The 16,129-nt window shown below is 39.2% G+C and overlaps 1 protein-coding gene across 1 annotated transcript in view; it reads right to left on the bottom strand.

The window, feature by feature from the left end:
• The window catches only part of LOC113041051 (calsyntenin-2-like), a 125,922-nt gene extending 111,089 nt beyond the window's left edge, over positions 1-14,833 (bottom strand). The window contains exon 1 of the mRNA XM_026199336.1: positions 14,532-14,833. Within this exon, the coding sequence (XP_026055121.1) occupies positions 14,532-14,604 (73 nt within the window). The 5' untranslated portion in view covers positions 14,605-14,833. The remainder of the gene's footprint in view (positions 1-14,531) is intronic.
• Positions 14,834-16,129: the final 1,296 nt, after the last annotated feature.

Below are 16,129 nucleotides of genomic sequence, written 5' to 3'. Positions count from 1 at the left end.
AACATGTCAAAAACTTGCTGTTGTAGTATTCCAGAATGACTGATTTAAATAAGAGATAAGAGGTTCCTGCATGAGTATAATGTTCTGTTTTCGCTGATATTGGACAAGCAGCTTCTAATGCAATGTTTTAGGGACAGGACGCCCCAAAATTAAAGTTCTGTCATTTACTCACAATCAATTATTCAAATCCCATTTGATTTTCATTCTTCCATGGTACAAATGTAAAGATGGTTAGCAGAACTGTTCTTTGTCACACAATGAAAGTACAATGAAAGACTCAAAAATGACAAATAAAATCAATTTTATTTTATTGAATTTTTTTCAAAAGAAATCTATTCCACATCTGTCCAGTGTCCACCAAGGCTGCCTGCAATGACTCAAAATACATTTACTTCCTCACATAAAGGTGTTGATTTTTTTTTATTTTTTTGGAGCTATTTGGTTTAAATTACATCTATTTGCATTGTATGGAAAGATCCGCCTGGTGAATCTGCAAAATATCTAATTTTGCGTTCCACAAAGAAAGAATATCACACAGGTTTGCACCAACATGAATCTCCCATTTTCATTTTTGGATGAACTAATTAAAAGTTCATTTAAAGAAGCAAGTGAGCTTCACAACAGAGAGCTGAGCTCTGGGATCTGTGTAGGTACACATAAATCAATAGGTGTTGTTATAGAGTCTATCCCCACCCCGCTGGGCCAATTTTTTCTTACAGCATGGAAGTCGATGTCTCAGGGCCATTACTGCTAGCAGTGTTCCAGGTCCATCAACGTCTAGATACCAAGAAGAAGAGCGCAATATAAACAGATGGAGATTTAGGAACCATCAGGTCTCATGTTTTTAGGAAGCCCTTTTGGCAATTCTTCAAAACTGTTATGAAATAAAATACACACACACACACAAGGGTAAATTACATTTTAGAAAGCATCTGCTACCTCTTAAAAAAAGCCTATGGTGCACTAACAAGGGCAGTGGGACCACAACATATTCCGACAAGACAGAGACCAGTTCGTACCAATTACAAAAAGGGACCACTACTGAAGCCCGCCATGGAATGGAGCTCCGCATGGCCATTATGAAGCATGCAATTCCTTTGTAGACAGATAATTGGAGTAATAAGTGACAGCAGCTAACAGTTTAAAAGCACCTGGGATGTCTGTGAATTGTAAGGCAACTGAGCACGTCTCCCTTCACCACTGCAAAAGAGAGAGAGGATCCTGAAGATCTATTGTCTCATGAGAAAAAGCGACTGGATGCATAAAAGCACTAGGAGAAAGGCCTTAAAGGAAGTTATGAAATATCCATTGACTATTATTCAAACATAACACTCCAAATCACAGCAGTATATTCCAGCACATGACATAATTGCGTCCATGCAGCTTCAGCGAAGTACATCGCTTAGCGTTTTATGCACTACCTGTGAGTGATGAGCTCTGCCGACACATCATCACACCCATCCTATCAGTGCAGCATATGAGAATTTATAACTTAATAAGTGTAAGTATTAAAGAATAAATTAGGCTGTTTTCATACACACATTTCGTTCCATGCTTAAGTGAAGAATGAAGGGACAAATTGGTAAGGATCTTTACAAACTTTACTGCGGCCGTTAAGCTCGTAAACACTGAGCAAAACATTTCTATTGTATTACACCATGTTATGCTGTAGAATCAGGTTATTTTGTACCTTAGTGCCTTGTAAACAAAGGTGTTGAACACTTTAAAAGTTTAACCTGGTAATTGTAGACCAAGCTTGTACATATTGTACATTCTTTCTTAATATATTTAGTTGTGACAAATCACAAGGTCAGATTTTCAATAGTAGATTTTTTTTTTTTTGTTTTATACATAATTTTTTTTACAGTGACTATAGAAAACCCTGTGAGTGCATGTGTGTTGATGAGTGCTCAGATGGCAGTGGAGATGCCCATATATTATTTTCATGTAATATTGTGGGGTGGGGGGGGGGGTATGACCAATTCTGCACTTCTTGTCTGGAAAGGCAGTCAGGGATTCAGCACTTGGAATGTGTGGGTACAGGAGGGAGCATTTCTTTCACCATTCTCTTTCTCTCTCTCTCACGCACTCTCTCTGCTTGTATGCCACCAGAGTGCTGCTGGCTCCGACTGGCATCAGCTCAAGGTCATTGAGTGTCTCTGAAAGACCGGGCTGCAGATGGGACTCGGCCTGGGCTAAAGCTGGCATGCTAAATTACTAGAGATTCAGAGCCGTGCATCTCGGTTACCGGCAGACGGGCTCAGCTGAGGCCACTGCTGCGAGCAGTATTGAGATTCCCCTGAAGAGGATGGATATTGATATTTCAAATTCTCCTCTGTGTTGTCAGTGGCCTTGCATTAAGAGTCATCTCTGACAACAGTGAGAGCACAGCACAACAGACACAGGGTGCTAAGAGCCAGAACTGAGAGTGGAGAGACCACAGCAGTGTTTGAATAGTGCACATGCGAGAGAGAAGAATGAAAAAAAAAGAAAGTACTGAAATGTACACTGGTGCTAGCACAGGTTGTTTTTGGATATTGCAAACAGCATTTTTAAATTAAAACTTTGATTATATCCAAATCTTTTAATCATTTTTCATTCATATTAATTAGACTTTCTAACCTCATTCTGAATTAGAATTTTAGTTTAATAGAAATTATTGCAGTGCGCAATGATCTAATGGCAAATAAAAATATATTTTTTAATTACATTTCTAATTATCCATGTCAGTACTTTCAGCAATATCTATAAATATAAATATTAATTAGCACTATAGTTAAAGAAAACAGAAGAGACAGAGAAAAGGAGGAGACAGAACAAAACTGGTGCATAGGATGTGGTCTGGCTGTCAGCACCTGTTTTGAGTTTCTCAGATTTGTATTTGGACTGGGTCTTTTTCTGCCAAAGGAAGTGCTTAAAATCCTCTGTTCTGAAAAAAAAAAGAAAAAAAAGTCCTCAAGCACTGAGTGTCGGCTTTGAAAGTCTGCCTGAATAGCTACCTGACAGCAGGCTGAGAAAATGCATGTACCAAACCTCGTGAATTGCTACAAAAGACTGTTGATAACATTTGGACTGGATGTTTTGCTGTGGCCAAGAGACCTAAAACTTTGGTTACCTGCAATGAATTTCTAGTTTTGCCTTTGATTATACATCCACACACAGCATTTTCATCCTAATAAAATATTGTAAAATGATCACTGGTCATGTGCAAATCATTCAAAACAGGACTTTACAAAGTCTTTGTTTTGGTGGTGGAAAACAAAGCCTAAACATATCACTTTCAAACAAAAATGTACTAGTGTGGATGTGGACTGAGATGTTGAGGAGATCTTTTGACGAAAAGAGGAGATGTGAGATTATCGAAGTGCTTTTCCTCAGGCGAAGCTGGAGATTTAAGCAAAAGTCTTAGTTTGGTCTCCATTTATATCTCTTGCTGTCTGGAAGAAATAAATGCAATGCTTTGGAAGTGCACACACAGTCCTCAAACTAAATCTGTCCTCAAAGAAAACTTGCCTCAGCAGAGCAGCTGTCAGTGAAGCACGTCTCAAACCAGCATTTATCCACGGTTCTGAAACTCGGTTTTTAAGTGATGTGAGCAGAGCAGCCAGACAAACAGGCAAAAATGAACACACACACAAATTGAGCTGACCCTGCAGAATCCTCTTTTCCGCTGATAAGGGGTAAAAATAATGCTAGCCAAAATGGAACACATGAAAATGTCAATGAGACCACTGATTATTTTTTCCATGATGCCTCGCCCCCTCAGTTTCATCTGTTAGTAATATAACAGAATTTTAAAAAATGAAGCCGAATGCAGATGATCTGATGCAGTCAATTACTCATCCCATGTAAAACAACCAAAAACATAATGGGGATGGGGGTGACACTCTATTGGTGCAGGAAAGATGCACTGCCATGGTGAGGCGAGGAGGAGAGGCATACGGTTGGAAAGGCACGGGGTAAGACAGTGAGATATGGCAACAGGATGACTGAGGAGAAGGAAGTCGACTTCGCAACCCAGCGTGTGGTTGGGGGGGCATGGGACTTCAATGGCATTGTGGTTACGCTTGAGCGCGGCCCACAGCAGGAGGCACTCGCTGTAGAGCCCAGCAAGACATCAAAACAGACCGAAATATGCTGGAGAGGACGCCCAAATACCACTGTCACAGAGAGATAACACGGACATATGCATATGCCAGCCGAGTCACTCTCTTTTCAGACAAAACAAACAAGCATCATTCACTGCAGACACTCGGAGAGATTTCTACTGCAAGTCACAATTTAGAAACCCAAAGGAAAAGTTTTTTTGCTCTGAAGTTGCTCGGTGTCATTTGTCGTTTCAGATGCTTTTTCATTAAATTGCTTAGGAGAAATACAAATACAAACAAATAAAACCTATGGCATGTCAGCTGTTGATAAGGCAAGAGTATGGAGCTTTAATGCAGGAGTCATTTAATTTGCTTTTGGGTGAATTTGATGAAAAATACTGTAAAATGAACTCTTGAAAATCTTTATAAAATTAGACATTAAGCTCGCTTTTGACTCTAAGAGGAGACATGTGAGATCATGCGGTTTAATTCTCAGGAAAAAGGCTGACACTGAAAGTAAAACAACTGAGCAAAATTGTACAATTCCTGTGGACATCTCACAGTGGAGAAGAGAATAGAAGGTATGAGAAAAGGTGCCAGAAGAGAAGAGAAGAGGACTTGTTTTTGGACACTATTACAATGGAAATACCATAGGTTTTACCATAGTAAGTACCTTACTGTAAATTCCTTGATGCATGAAAATTATAATCAAACAGAACCAAAGTACCTTGATATCACCTTCTGATACCATCACTTCACCATAGTACAACCACAACACTTGGAACACTTGAAAATGGAAGAGAGGAGAGGAGGAGGAGACTGGACTGCCTCACTTGCATTCACCTGGGAGCCTCGAGCGCATTGGCACAGGTGTTCAGACAGGGACAATTCAGCTCCAAACATGAGTAATGAGCACTCAGGGGGAGTTTGTGCAGGTACACAACACACACACACACACACACACACAAGTGCTGAGAATGCAACACTCATTTGTGTTGTTTTGATACTTCTGTTTTCTTGATCCGATGTTGGCAAGAGTCGCTGCAGATCCCTGCAGGTTCACCCTGAGCTAAGGCAGCCCTTGTATATTCACCAAAACAGCAAGACTGAGCCAGAATCACTTAGATTAGAAAGCCAAACAATTTTCTAAAACTTTCATGAAACTGCTGGTAACCATGGCCTTGTTGCAAGGTTGTCCTACACAGCTCTTTTTCAGTGTAAATAGCAAAAAAAAAAAAAATGAGCCAGATGAGCAAGATGAGCCAGCCAACATGAAAATGTAGTGGTCTCGTGGACACCAGCGAGGAAATAAAGGGAACCTGTGATTGTCTGTGTGATCCAAAAGAGAAAGACTGCTCCCAAATCCAATTAGGCCTGTGCTCCTTTTCCCTGCAAGGCTCTCGCTGAGGGCAGAAGGCGGAGGAAAGGGGGTTTTGGAGAGATAATGACTCAGACTGGAGAAAGACAGGAGAGTTAGAGAAAGGCTCTGTGTCAGCACTGAAAACCTTTACGCCTAGCAGCCCTGAAAACCCTCTTCAACGCCTGCAAGAGGAGCAGCTGGCTTCAAGTTCGGTCAGCACAAAAGCCGGGATCACTCTGGCTTTTAAACAGACAAAGTGAGAGCATAGAAGGCGCAAATAACGCTTATCAATAGCCTTTACAACATCACTCCGCTAGCTAAGGTAGACTATGTTTGGACCCAGAGAGTCAACAGCTAAGCAAGTGCCATTGATGTCAATGCAAATGCTAATGCATAGCTTTCTGCAGACAATATAGATTATGTTGAATGTTGGTGCTCCTTTAGATAAAGAGTACAAATTAGTGGTTGCTCAGGGTTTACTTTTTGATTGCTAATAGCAATGACTATATCTTAAAAGCAGGGTGACAAATGGCCAATATAAAGCAAATTAATATGAAATCATAATTATTAATTTTAAGACAGAAACATGCTGCAATTAATATTTTACAAAATATTTACGAAATAAGTCAATATGAGAAATAATTTGAAAAAAAAGTATTACATCTGTAAGATAAATGATTTTGTACTTTAGAAAGATAATTTAAATTCTGTAATTCAATTATACCCTTTCTCACAGATAAAGAAATGGTTAAAAACATTACAAAAAGGAAGTAAAAACTGTAACCACCAGAGCACTCATAGACATAAGTATCTGTCATGTCAATGAGTGCAATAACCTAACTGTCTGCATTCAGGCACTGATGGTGTTTGCGGTGCTGTCAAAATAAAAGTCCAGCTTTTAACACGTATTAGCAAATGCCACTAATTAAAAATAACAAATAGAGGCTCATAAAACTTCTTTCATGTCCCAACATCAATATTAATGTCTATCTGTCCTTTCAGTCCAGATTGGTAATAAGTTCAAATAAGTCCTAATAAACGGTCAGCATCTCTCTTCAACAGTGTGAAAACCCCCTGTTAGGTCAGCAATAACTCAAGCCTGGCATCTGTGAGGGGTTCAGAGGATTCATGGAGCCACTATATCCATATTTCACTAAGAGATCATCGGCTTCTGTTAGGATGTCATTCTGAGTGACTTACAGTCCTTCGGCCAAGCCCTTGGCTTCACTCAAATGCTTTAGATCTCTCGCCTCACTCAGTTGTAGCTTGTTTTCCACAAGGACATGGAGAATTTGTTGGAGTGGTCAGAAGAGAAGCAAAATGTTGCATTTTGCTCAGAATTTCATTAAATATATATAGCGCATTTCGAACCCAACTCAAGTTTTTGCAGCAACCCTTCTACATACACACACACACACACACACACATACATAAATTGACCACATTTACCATTTTAGCACACTATCAGTGAGGACTCACCATCAAAACAAATCTGTGTTTTCGCACCATTATTTGCAACACATTGTCTTTGTACTGTCATCACATTCAAAAATGTATTTCTTCTGCCATGACACTGGTGATTCAGCAGCATATACAAAGCAGTACAGCAAAAACTGTGTGTATATATAATATTTTATACATTTACATCCCTATGCATTAATTGTAGCCACTACTCCCCTATGTATTTTCATTAAACAGCATCAAAAAGTCATTTAGCACTCACAGCATAATATACTTGCCAGTCATTCTCTGTCTCATCATCAATAAAAGCCACATTCCACGAAAACGATAAAAACTATATTGATTTTGATCATCATAATTGCACTGGGTTACAATAAGGCAACACCGGTTAGAAAACAGCCAACCAATGACAGAGCCTTTCTTTAGCAGACTGTAGAGACAGTCTCTTTGATTCACTCACATTTTGATGACAGATAAGACGTTCTCAATTTGCAAATTAAATCAAAAGTTTATGATCCAATTACTAGAAACATAACCACCCAACTGAATAGTAACTCTGTCTAATTTACTTCTCAAATAAGATGTTTACAAGTCAATTTTACTTGCTTTTGGCACTTGGTGCATATTCATTTAGTCTGATATCTTTCTACAAATCCCCTCATTATTCCTACAAAAACTGCCACACAGAAAATACAGAACATCAAAACAAACACACACACAAAAAAAGAACAAAGAGCATGTTGGTGAGAGAGAATGCGGCTGAGGCCAGGTGACTGATAGCGCCATTTTCGTCTCAGATGCTGAGAATCTTCCCAATTTTTTCCTTTTATCTTCTCCATCCCTATCTTCCTCTTTTTCCCTCAATCTTACAAAAGAGGTCATATTTTAACATAATTAAAGCAAATCAAGTGTATCACTGCAGGCGAGAAGGAAAGATAATGCCTTTGACTGCAGGATGCACCATGAAAATGAATAACTGATTTCATGAGGACAAGCTTGCACTTCCTCTATTCTCGCAGGGCGACACAGTCCGCTACAGAAGTGGGACAGCTCACGGCCAGCCTCCAACTCTACAGGAAATCAAGCGCTGAGGAAAGAGACGTATAATATACAACTTACAAATACACCCCCAAAAACACCCATTTGCTCTCTGCTTGTGCCTTTGTAGCATTTTCATTCCTGCAGCGGTAGCAAGAGGCCCGTGACATGCACTATTGATTTCAGCTTCAGTCAGCACAGTCATATGACAGGCGCCACACGTATGAAAACACTCAGACCGATAGTGGTTGTCTCTTTTTCATCTCTCTTTGTGCCAGTGGGCGCTCCCTCTCTCTCTCACTGTATCCTAGAGCCAAAAACTCACACTCATCAACGGAAACACAGAGAGATGTCGCACCTGCATTCATATTTAACGCTGATGTGTGCAGATCCTGACTGTAATTAAAACAACCAAGCAAAGTGAAATTCACATCATCTCTGTTTGAGTCCCAACAGTTACTGCGTGCGTGTTTGCGCAAGTGAGAGAAAAGATCATAAGCCACGCGCCCCGACGCTGCGCTTTTCCACCTGGGAGGAAGGAGAGGGCGGTACCACAGCTGCTCCGATCTAAAACAAACACCTGCAGTTTGACAGCCTTGGTGTCTCCTGCACCCGTGGAAAATTAACATCCTCCTAATTCATTTATGAGCCAAAGATAAAGCTCCAAGCCTTCTCGGCTTATCCAAACAACACAAAGGGCAGCACCTGCGTCTTGAATTCCCTCAGCGTGTTACAGGAATATCCACCAACCGCTCAATTAAAATAGGCTCTGCTGGTATCAGATCGGCATGGTGTTCGATCCTACCCAGACGGGCAGAGGGGATCAAATGAGTGAGTTACGCAAGAATTAGCCTGCAGAGTAGAAATGGCAGTTTTTCTTCCACTGACAGCTGGAAAGAAACAGAAAATGCAATATCTGTAAAAGCATACAATTTAGCCATATCTTCAACTGCAGTCTAACCATGCAAACAGTGACTTAGCTTCTAAGAAAATGCCTTGAGGGGAAAGTGGAGTGCCACAGTTTCACCGAAACCTCTCAAAAATGTTCCAGATTTAGCAATAGCAACTAAATAATGCAACTGCAAACCATCCATAGGGTGCCACAACTTTAAATAGTTATGTAGATATTGTATCAGTATCTAGGGTTCAGATAATATGGTGTATACTCTATGTCCTTCAAATAAAAAAAGGTTTATAAGCGGTGTTTTATGGGGCTTGACCATACCTTTGAAAAAACAAATATCCACTCTACACCAATGACGTGCTACTGAGAATGTCAAATAGAAAACTGCTTAGCATGCTAAAAGTCACATTCAGTTTGGTGCCTCTCTGTAATAGTAGCAAAAATGTAAAATCTGTTCAGTCATTTTTGAGAAGCCTGGTCCAACAATCATCTGACCCAATTTTTATAACAATTGGACAAAAGTAGGAGAAGCAGTGGGCAAAAAAATAAAAAATACATAAACATTCCAAGGCAGCCAATAACCAGACAAAAAAAAAAACCAGACAAAAAAAAAAAGAGTTTATTTCAAGACACAGTCGTAGAAAAGTTATTAACAGAAAAAAAAGATAATAAAAAATAAACTATTAAATTGGCAGTGGTGCTATAGGGTTTGTTCTGAAAACCGTCAGTTTGTTAAAGGCCTATTCAGAACTGCCACCAAGTAGAGAAGTACTTGATGTATGATTAATATGGCTGCCACAGACTCCAACCTAGAAGAATAAGAAAATTAACAGATACAATAGATCAGGCCTCTTCAACTCCAGTCTTGGATGGCAATGGTCCTGTAGACTCACTAATCTCAGTTTAACCCACTTGTCTGTAATTTGTAAGTTATTCTGAAGACATGATTGGCTAGTTCAGATAAGTTTGCTTAGGGTTAAAGATAAACTGAACAGTTGAAGAGTATTTTTTTTCAATAATTTGTTCTAGTTAGGGCAGGGATGGACAACTTTGTCCCTCAACACCCACTGTCCTGCAGAGTTTTGCTCCAATCTTAATCAAACACCTGAAAAATCTAACCCAAACCCTTTTAGAATTACAGACAGGTGTGTTTGAATAGAACTGGAGCTAAACTCTGCAGGACAGAGCTGCCTACCCCTGTTTCCAATCGATGCCTGTTCCCTAAAAACACAATGACGTTATAAAAAACATGTCTGCTGCAAGTATCGGGGCAGACTCTTCAAGACTCATGTAAGTGTTGCTTTGCTGATCTAGACCTTCGCAGGGTAGTCCTGGCAGTGCTCTGTACCTGGCCTAGAGTTCTATTAAAGCCACTGATTGGCTCTCTTTTTTGGCCATCCTGTCACCACAGAAGGTCAGGAAGAGTATTTCCACAGATCAAGCCGGAAAGATAAGATGTACGCTGCTTCCTTCCAAGATGCTGAGAGAGCTGCCAGCAGCTTGTAGCGTGATCCAATCATCGCAGGTCATCAGACAATGTCTTTACTTCAAGTTTTACAAATAGCAAGCCGACTGAGACAAGGTTTAGAGTCCTCTTCAATGAAACATGGAGTATGGCATTGCCCTACAATGGCAAAAGGTCAGAGCAACATATACTGCGGAAATGTTGCCCTTAAAAAGGTGCTATGGTACGGTGTACCTAAAGGAGGACAGGAATGAGTTATGTTTGCTGCTTCCATGCAGTTAGCTTCTTTTTAGCACAGCACAAAACCAGAGGTCAGTGAGTTACAGTGCTGCAAGGCCTACATGATAAGTCTTGTTTAATAATAACGTAGCATGGATGTTTCAGAGACTTTTCTGGGTTTTCAAAACACAGGCTGAGAATGTTTGGAAAGATGGAGGACAGGATTCCAACACGATGCTTCCTGAAAACGCTACATTTAATCTCTCGCCCAAAAAGGTAGGTTCTGTTTCGCGGTCTACTGGAAGTAATCAATCTTTTAGCATTTCATTGTAAAGAAAGACATGCATCATACAAGGGAACAGTCACGATCCACCAATCGGTAACATACGGCCTTGCAAACACGTACTCACGCTCGTACCCAATCACCATGAGCTCCCTGTTCACCTAATAGCCAGTTTTCCGATCGCCGGCACCCAGCGCAGGCAATTAGGAGGAAAGCTGGATGACAGCGTCCCAGAATCCCTCTCTCTATGGACCTGGAGCAACTTAATTGAGACTGAATCTCAGGGACTAGCCCACTTCTTGCAGACGGTCAGCAAATGCAAGCAGGGTCCCAAAGTAACACTGAGAAGAGAAAATATACTCTTCTTGTGGGTGGGAGGGTGCATGTGTAACTATGACTTTGCACGTATAAAATAAAGGGAAAGTTCACAGTTCGGTCAGCGGTTACTCTGCTGTTCCAAACCCGTTTACATTTATGTCTGCTGTGGAACACAAAAGAATACATTGGATAAGGACAAAAAAATCAATAAATAAATGAACACTGTATATGTTTCAAAAATTCAACTTTTGTGTTATAACAAAAGAAAGACTGTTATTTTGGGGGGTTACTATTGTGTTAATACCTGTTCTGAACATCATGATTCAGAAATGCATCCGAGCAGAACTACAGCGGTGCGAGTGTGTGCGCGTGGAAGAGCATCCAGTGTTATTCCTGTGCAGATTGGCCAGAGCTGACCCCTGGGAGAGACTGGTGCCATCTGACCAGCTGGCGAGAGAGCACCACTGACAGGGCCCATCTTACCTTCAGATGCAGCTCTTTTCTGTCATCCCCTCCCTTTCTTTTTCCCTCATTCCTCCCTGCCGCTCGTCACACCAACGCTAATGATGCATGCTGGGTAATTAACATTTAAATTAAGTTAAGCATTAGCATGGCATTCTGGCTTGTAGATTGGCATGCTCCTTGAGAAGCCACATCGAGACAAAAAAAGACAAAGAAAAAAGCTAGATCTCAGGAAACAACAGACTAAGACAGATCTAACAGCTGTGGTCCACTTAGCCAAGTGTTTTCCATGTTCCGCTTTGCTCCCTGAACAACGGCAGTGATGCAAAAAAAAAGAACGCCTTTGCTTTCCCCCAAGCTTGATGTTCTTAGGTCGCCACACGAAATCTTAAGTTATGCATCTATTCCAGATCAGCAACCCAATTTATTTAGCTCTGGGATAACGCTGTGCTTTCTCTGAAAAGGCCAGCATAAATCTCAGCCTGCTTTTACAGACCTACCCTTATTTGTCACTGCTGTCTTTCCGCTTTGTCCTTTTCTTGTGTACTCCGCATGCTGAAGCCAAACTCTGAATCTCTTTTTCTCTCTAAGACTCTGAGTTTTAGAAATACTCTCTGATTCTCAGACACAATAACACACGGCCTTGGCAACATCAAAACATGCTGATCGTTAATAAAAGCGCTCTACATGTTACGAAATCCATCTGGTAGCGCAGTGCACGAACTACGCCAAGGTCATTCAAACACACACATACTGACAAAATGTATATCTGTGAATACGCAACATACGTAACATACAAGTAAAGATTGTGCGAGCAACCTTGTGTGCAGAATGAGATTCACAAAATATGAATAATGTAAACATGAACAGTGAAACTGTAATTATAATATGATTATGTCTAAAATAAACAGTTTTGTACTCAGAGATAAGCCAGACCGTAGTGAATTCAATGCTACAATAGCATTCTGATGTAATTTTGATGAAATCCTTCTTTTTTGGAGCGGCAGAGTTTTGAAGGCAATCTGCCAGACATATCAGGTTTGGAAGGTTTTCAAATGTCATATCATTCATTCCACTGAAAGTGTTGAGTCCTAGTGTGGATGGCTTAGATTTAATGATTGGTTTATTTTTGCGATTCTGTCTCATATTTCTATTCTATTCCCTCTATTTGAATGCCATGTTCAACTTTTGCAGCTCTTCATCCATAAAGGAGATTAATTTTCAAATCGTTTTTCCATTGCGTTCCAAATTTTATGGAGTGCTAGAACCCAGAAAATTGATATGCAAATATCCAAGGTTCCGATTCCCTGATTCTCCAATCTGTTACACTGGAAGAGCCCAATCTCAAGCAAGGAGTCATACTTCTAAGGAAAGTAAATCAGTGCACACAGGTAGGCCTACTGGCAGATATTACACTTGTGCGCTGACGAATAATTGAACTGTTCCATATTCATCACTGCCCCAGAGACACAATTAGATCTCTTATCTCAATGTTTGTGTTCCTACAAACACATTAGCCGCCTTTCCATGGCAGCGACGGAAGAATCCATGGCTTAACACTCATGAAGTGTTAAGAACTATGCAGCCATTGAACACCTCATTGAGCCTTTTAGAAAAGATTAAAAATAAATGCAGTTACTTTAATGTATGCATCATAAATTAAACTAATCAAGCAGATAGATCACTAGAAATGTACCAAAATGTATCATAAAGGTCAATGAAATATTGATTATTGAGAAGAGGTCTATGACTTTTATTAAAGATTGGATGGATGGATGTATTTATGTCTATTTAATGACAAAATATCCCCCAAAAAAACTAAATTGAAAGGGAGTCAGAGGGTTAATATGTAATATGTCCACATCAAAATGTCACCGAAACTTGGGGGGGGGGGGGGGTTGGTGTCAGAAAGAAAAAAATCTGAAATATCCTCAAAACTGCATAGACACAACTTAGTAACCAGTCAGAACTACCTTAGCAACCAAAGAGAAATATGCCCTAACAAAACCTCTTCTTGGGACTCAGAAGCACCAAGTTCTTCAGACTTATGGCACCACATAGAAGGAAATTATGGAAATCTAGGAGATTTATTCTTATTGCAACAAAAACATCCAGATTTATATCATAATCACTACTTCAGTGAATGGAACACACATCGACTTGCTCAGCAGACACTTGAAAGAAGGGTCATCATCATAAAATGTTAAAATCATACTGATGGAAAAAACGAATAAAAACATGAAAAACAAAAACAAGTTATCAGCCCTTAATGGATGAAGGTGTACTGAAAGGAAGATTCATTGCCAAATGCCACTCTCAGCCTTTCATTGCCAGTCTGCATGATCCAATCTGACTGTAATTTATCACATTTCATCTTCCACTTGTGCACTAACAAATAACTGAGCTGCTCCATATTCATCACTGCCCCAGAGAGTCAATTACATCTCTTATCTCAATGTTTGTGCTCCCAAAACACATTTATGCATTATGCTCTTAAGGTCTTATACACTATGCAGTCATTGAAAATACCAGATAAGAACAGTAGAAATGCGCCTTAAAGGTCAATGAAATATTGATGAAGGAAAACAGGTCTATAATGGCTCAGGCTGAGAAACCGTAAATATATGATTCACAGTCTGTACTGTTCCTGCAGGAATGAAAACATTTAGATTTTTTCAAAAGATGCTGATCTTTTTGAAGTGTCCTAAATAAAGGTTCATTATTAAGAAAACGGGGGAAAGAAAGACAAACTTGTACGTGAGGACATATGCGTTGCCAGCCTGATTTAAGACACTCGTCTCAGCCTGTCATTGCCTGCCGCTGTGAATTCTGCAAACTGAGAGTAATTGATCACATATGATCTAAGACACTGATCTAAGTCTCAGGCGTTTCTTTTCATGCGGTGACATTCCAAGTTGTCCAATCTGCCTTACCTTTCCCAGCCAGGATACCGCACTGCCCGGGGAGCACCAGGAAAAGCATCGCTGTTATCACGCACATCTTCATGATGAGCCCAACACTTCGACCAGATCGCGATGACCTAATTCTTCCTCTGTTAATCTGAAGGAAAAAAAACACCACTCTCTGGGTTGTATCTGTCCTTGAACGACGGTGAACTGAAGTCTTGCTAGTGAACTCCCAGCTGCGCGAGACGCGGTCCGAGCGCACGAGGTAACGCGGTCTGTGTGTCTACGCGTTGCGCGAGTTAAACCCCCAGGATCAGGCTGCTACGTCACTCCCCAAGCAATTAATCTTGACCTATGATAAGCCATGTATTCACTCCCTGTCTATGTTGATTTTTATTTTCGATATTTTTCAAGTTTTAAAAGTGATATTAGAAAGTGATTTACGTTTGTGATTACTGGTCGTTTTTAAACTATTTCTTTCTTTATCCTTTTATCAAACTGAGGCAGCAGTATATCAACACAGTATACTTTTGTCCAAACATCCCTCTCATTTATTATTTATTATCATTATTTTAATCCAAATATTTTTCCCAAGGTGGGCAGCTGTGCCTTCCAGGCACATTAAATATTAATAACAACAACAAAAACAACAGTGGTGGGATTTTTCTTTTTTCTACTTTTTTTTTCCTTTTTTCTTCTTTTTTATGATTCGTATTCCTGTTTGCATTTCATTGGCTATGATAAAATTATGATAAAATGACCTAAAGTAGTTGATAATCCTAGAATTTAAAACACTTTCAAATACAGTAAAAATGTGTATTTATTTGTTTATATACTATTCTCCAATTCTTATTACATTATGACAATTGTTTTAGTCTTAGCGATGCAAATGCTAAATTATTTATTTATTTTTAAATTGAATACCTTTAAGTTACATTAAATGTAATACATGTAACATTATACTGTAAAATTATATTTTTTGCAAGTGGAAAGTATTAAGTAGCACATAGGTTATAGTGAAAATACAGAGAAAATTCACATTATATTTATGTGTAAATAACATGTGTTAACCCGATGGTGTTTTTGTGTTTTACTGCCTGTAGAATTATGGTGGTTATCAGTATATTTAGGAATATGCAAAAGCAAATTGAAGTATTTCTAGGATGTTGGTGTAACATGGTTACCAGGTAACCTAACTTACAGTACATAGATGACAGCATAGTGGACATCAAAGACTGCAAAACAAAGTTTATTATGAGTTTATTATGATTAAGGTGCATTTTGAAAAGTCACACTGATATAAAAGGCAGTTTTTTGAGCTGCAGTAATTCATTTTCAGTAACACCATTTTCAATCCATATTTATTTCCTTATTTTATTATAATTTTTTTTAATATATATATATATATATATATATATATATATATATATATATATATATATATATATATATATATATTTTTTTTTTTTTTTTTTTTTTTTTTTTTTTTTATGGTTGTCCCTGAAAATTACCTCTCCGTTTCCTCCCATGCATTAACCATGTTTATACTAAATCCTGACTTACCTGTAAAAACTGCCATTTCACATGTAGAGTGTATTCTGAAGATCAAACATTTTCATTTCTAA

Source organism: Carassius auratus, chromosome 2, assembly GCF_003368295.1.
Source record: "Carassius auratus strain Wakin chromosome 2, ASM336829v1, whole genome shotgun sequence".
Classification (NCBI taxonomy): Eukaryota; Metazoa; Chordata; class Actinopteri; order Cypriniformes; family Cyprinidae; genus Carassius; species Carassius auratus.
Note: the sequence above shows the minus strand (reverse complement) of the source record. Positions and strands in the feature narration are given on the sequence as shown.